The 5,033-nt window shown below is 49.6% G+C and overlaps 1 protein-coding gene across 1 annotated transcript; it reads right to left on the reverse strand.

The window, feature by feature from the left end:
• Positions 1–570: 570 nt before the first annotated feature.
• On the reverse strand, positions 571–4,308 carry LOC108286212 (secretoglobin family 1D member 1). Its single transcript, XM_017503822.2, has 3 exons — positions 4,175–4,308; positions 1,905–2,092; positions 571–715 (listed from the first exon to the last, which is right to left on the reverse strand). Exons 1-3 carry the CDS (start codon positions 4,227–4,229, stop codon positions 686–688), a joined length of 273 nt encoding a protein of 90 aa, XP_017359311.1. The 5' UTR covers positions 4,230–4,308; the 3' UTR covers positions 571–685.
• Between the last annotated feature and the right edge of the window lie 725 nt (positions 4,309–5,033).

The following is a 5,033-nucleotide window of genomic DNA, read 5'->3' on the forward strand; positions in this document are numbered from 1 at the left end:
GTTGTTAGGGGGTGCTGATCTCTGGAGCTCTTGGGAGAGCTTGAGGGAAAAAGGAAGCATTCGCCTCAGGTGCTGGTGAGTGATGCAGACACCCAGGAGAGCTCTGAGTGTGGGGAGTAAACAAATGTGAACTCCAGGGTGGAACCTGGAGATGTCCTCAAATTATGGAAAATGGAAAAGAAAGTATATTGGGCATAACAGAGGAGAGAAACCACAGGGCAGAGGGGACACCAAGCAGACTGACTGTGGGTCTGAGGGGCCTGCTAAGAGGAAACTCTGGGCCTGGACAGACAGGCTGGGGGATCCCTCCCTACAAGACCAGCAGGAACACTGTAATTCCTGTGTCCTCGTTACCATGGTTTTCATTCACGGCTGCAGGATGGGAAATCCATAAGGAATGTAGGACGATTCCTACCAAATATCTCCCTCTGAGATGCCTGGACTCAAGCCCCATTGGTAACAGGACGCTGGTTCTCTGGAGCTGATTGTCAGCCACACCCAAAGGCCACTCCCCTATGAAAACCACCCTTGACTCAAGGCCTGAGGCTGCAGAATCATAAGACCAGTGGAGACGTTCTGGGCAAGTGATTTATTAGAGCAAGACGTTGAAACCTTTACATTCTGCAGTGAAGATTAGGATATCATTGAAAGATGGTAGAAACAAGCATGAAAAAGTTTTTACATCTCAGCGATCACATTTCTCTGCTATTTTCCCCTGAAATTAAAAAGGAAAGAAAGGAAGGTGAGGTTGGTCTTGCAGCTCCTGAAGACAACAGGTTAACATCCAAGTGGCCGATGGAATTCTGCTCCCAAAAACAACTGGAAGGGCAGAGGCAGGAACCCAGTGTGTGTGGGAAACTGGGGCCTAGACCTGGTGGCCTCACAGCACCCATGCTGGTGAGGGAGCAGCCTTTCCTCGCCAGGCCAATAGCCCTGGGAGGACCCAAGAGTGAGGCCCAGGGTCCTCATGTTGGGGGACAGGCGGGGTGGACAGAGCAGCCAGAGGTTATTGTCTGGGTTGTCCCAGTAATGTGGAGTTTTCTGTTGCCTGCAATGAGGGACCCAGGGCTGGAGGCTGGTCAGGGCTGGGAGGGCCTCTGGGAAGCTTGACCTCCAGGAGCCTCCAGCCTCCCTATGTGGGAATTCTGCCTCAGGGTCCAGGCATTTCTCGGCCCTGAACCTGCAGCTTCCATAAGCATTTGCAGCTAAACTTCGGGACAGCAACCCAGAGGCAGCCAGGTTGAGAGGCCACTGGAAAGCCTCTGATTTCTTGAGAAAGACAGAGTGAGAACATCCTGCTTCCATGGCATGGCAGTAGGTAGAGTCGGGAGGGTCTTAGCCCACTGGCTGTGGTCAGGAGAGCATCGTGAGAGAGAAGGGCAGCGTGGAGTCTGAGGAGCTGGGAGGGGCTCCTTGCTGGCTCTGCAGAAGCTGCAGAGAAGACTGGTCTGCCAGCGTGGCATCTGCAGGAGGCCTGGCTCTAAGTCCCTCCCTGCCTTCCTCTCCCTATTCAAGGCTCCCATGCTCCCCAGGACATTCCACAGTGACTGTGTGAGGGCAGTGCGGCCTCAGGAAAGCCTCCAGGTAGAAGGCAGCCGTGCTTGGCCCTTCACCATCCCTGCCTGGGCCCTGGCTCACTCCCCATGTCCTCAGCACACTCTGGGGACACGGCATCCAGTCAGGTGATCTGAGGAGGAGGAACATGCAAGGTGCTGTGTGCAGCTGAGTTGAATTCTGCAGGTGAAAGGGTAGCACCCACTCCATGGCCCCAGGTGACCTTCTCAAGCAGTGACCAGCAAGGCAGGTGCCCCACCACCTGCGTCCCCCACAGAGCAGCAAGCTGACCTCCCTTCACCCTGTGCAGCTGACCAGAAGCCTCGACACATAGAAGAGAAAGAAATTACCAGTGTCTTTGTAATTAGCACTCTGTTCTCATAGGCCATCAGATCCACGCATTTCTTCACTTCCATCTTTGCTGTAACAGCTTCCAGAGGTGCCTTAAATTTGGCAAGTTGGATCTTGAACACAGGTTTTCCAGCTAATAAGAAGCCTGCGATTTCAGAACCAAGAGCTTGGCAGACCACTGCATTTGCTGGAGCCAAAGAATAAAAATGTTATTTACTTAAGGAAATCAGTGTTTCTCCCATGCCTCCCAGACAAAAACCCCAGGGTTTTAGACTTCTGTTCAGCAATGATGGCAGTGACAATGTCAGACCCAGGAGCTTGTGACTTCTTTGAGGTCACGCAGCAAAGGGCAGAGCTAGAACTGGAAAACCAACTTCCTGATCACTCATTCAGTCTTTGTTTTTTTAAAGCACGCCCATTACTTTGCAAAGCTTCTCTGGTTGGATGGCCGACATTCTCTTTTCTGGATTTGAAAATAATCACTTTCCTCTGCCAAGTAAGTGGCACTTTGTTAGTCTCAGACACTGGTGAAGAGGAGATTTTGGGTAAACAGATTTTGAAGTGAATGGTAGAGTCAGAATCTTATCGGAAATTAGAGAGATGAGAGTAGATCTGGAGACGAAGAAGTTAAAATTATTAAAATGTTGAAGGTGATGTTTTGAGAATCAGTTGGAGGATTTAGGCTTATGTGATTCAATACAGACAGAGCTAAAATGCAAACAAATTAAAACAAAATAAAATAATGTTAATCAATTTTAACACACATTAGAAGCTTATGCAGAAAACTGTACTTGGCCCATATTCTACAGCAACATCTAGAATACTTGGAGAGGACGGTAGGAGGGAACTGAGGCTCATTCCTGCTCCCACTGGGAATTTTGGAAAGACATGGAGCTAATCACTTTGCTTGGTCTGGATTCTCCATTTCCCCAGTTTTTTTGCAAACACCATGCATTCAGGAAGCGCCTCACTAGGCTCAGCACAACCCCTGACTACATAACTTCAAACTGTGGGGAGAATTTGGAGAGGGGAGGATCAGGGGTGTCACGGGGAAACAGGGAGAGGTTCAGAAAGGAAGAGGAAAGAGAAAACTCAGAGTCTGGATCAGTCCTGACAGGGGAAATAAAAGCACCCAAAAGAACTGTGGAAAAAATAGCCAGAATTAATTTTAGATTTTAATGTTAACCATTGTAGTAATTCTACCACCATTACTCATAGAACCCCTAGAAAATATATTGAGTGCTGCTTATTCTAAGAGTTCATTTGCAGGCTCTTTTTTTTTTTTTTTTTTTTTTTTTTTTTTTTTTTTTTTNCCTCCTTTTCTCGTCTTTCACTCAGCCTAGAGGAACTTCTTTTTTCTTTCTTCTTTTTTTTTGAGACAGAGTTTTGCTCTTGTTGCCCAGGCTGGAGTGCAATGGCAAAATCTCAGCTCACCGCAACCTCCACCTCCCAGATTCAAGCAATTCTTCTACCTCAGCCTCCCCAGTAGCTGAGATTGCAGGCATGCACCACCACGCCCAGCTAATTTTTTGTATTTTTAGTGGAGACCATGTTGGTCAGGCTGGTCTCAAACTCCCAGTCTCAGGTGATCCGCCTGCCTCGGCCTCCCAAGTGCTGGAATTACAGGCGTGAGCCACCACGCCCCGCCCATTTGCAGGCTTCTTATTGAGTGAATCAGAGATCACTGTCTCTTCTTGGACTGGGAGCTCTCCAAGGATCCTTCCAGATGTAGCATTTTATGAGTCTGAATTTACAATTTAAGAAGCTGTGAGGTCAACTGGCACCTAAAGGTCTGGGGAGGAGAATGTCTCACACTACAGTGATCAGCTTCACCTCCACAGCTAGACTCTTGACACAATAATCCCACTCCACTCCCACTGCCACTCCTGGCAGAAGCTCTAAGTACCAGTGACAGGACGGGGCTCGGGGAGGGTGAGCATCCTGCCCAAGGTGAAAGCTGAGAAGTGGCGGAGCCCAGGGTCACCCCAGACCTTGCATTACATCATCTGACACAGATCCCATCCAGAAGTGAAGCTCGGGCAGAATTCCTAATATTTTGCCTGTATTGATTTTCTGCAAAACTTCCTAGGTGCTGGGGAGTTGATGAAATGAGCCCTGAGCTTTATGAGGGGCTCCTTCAACAAGCACAGGATAAGGTTTGGAATTTTGGTTTGTTCCAGACACCAAACTTAACTCAAAGAGGTGACCTTGTGCTCAGAGAAGAGGGCATCCCAGGGGCTGGTGCCGGATTCATAACTGATGTACTCACCACGGTAGCAGCAAAGAGCCAGCGTGACCAGCAGGAGACACACCGACAGCCTCATGGTGGCTTATTCTGCTGTGAGCTCAGCTTTCACAAATGATGAGTGATTTAGACTCAACACCAGGAGCCTGTGGAGCCGTGGATCCTGGCACTATTTGTACCTAGGGAGCCTGGCTGGTCCTGCCCACATGGGCATCTGGCAGGTAATGAGGTCTGGCTCCCAGCCCTCCCTTCCTAGCCAGGGCCAGTGCCATCCATCAGTGTCACGCCCCATGCCTCCCTGCATCCTTAGTGGGGCGGAGCACAGGAGGGCAGCCCTGTGGGAACTCTGCTCTGTGCTCCAGGTGAGTATCCAGGCACCTCTGGCAATGTTCCCTGGAACTTCAGTTTGCTTTAGGGCTTTTAATGATTATCTCTCTGTTCTTTATGCCTGCACAAGGGCACAGGTGAGTTCTCATTTCAGGAGGACAGACACTGGCGGTGCAGGAAGCTAGGGAATGTGGTTTGGTTATAGGAGAGCAGGCACAGAAGAGACCCCACTTTGACCTCCACTGCCTGTCTGACAATCAGCCACACGTGTTTCAGCTGTACATAGATCAAGTCTGAACCAGACCTATCCTCCCGCTCAGCCCCTTCCATCACCACCATCTTCACCACATGGTACCTAGAACGTAGCTGAATACACCCCACCTGTGGAGGATTTCCTTGGGGAAAACAACTGCTCTCCGCGTCCTCTACCCTGTCTCACTCCAAGATCTGTGTCTTTGTTATGGATGGAGTTGTTGACATAGCCCAGGTTCAAATTTTGTGTCTACTAAAAGCAAGCCTCCTGTGACCTCTAGCTAGCCACATCTCCTCATAGGGC

The sequence above is a fragment of the Cebus imitator genome, unplaced genomic scaffold (assembly GCF_001604975.1).
Source record: "Cebus imitator isolate Cc_AM_T3 unplaced genomic scaffold, Cebus_imitator-1.0 Scaffold316, whole genome shotgun sequence".
NCBI classification, from domain to species: domain Eukaryota; kingdom Metazoa; phylum Chordata; class Mammalia; order Primates; family Cebidae; genus Cebus; species Cebus imitator.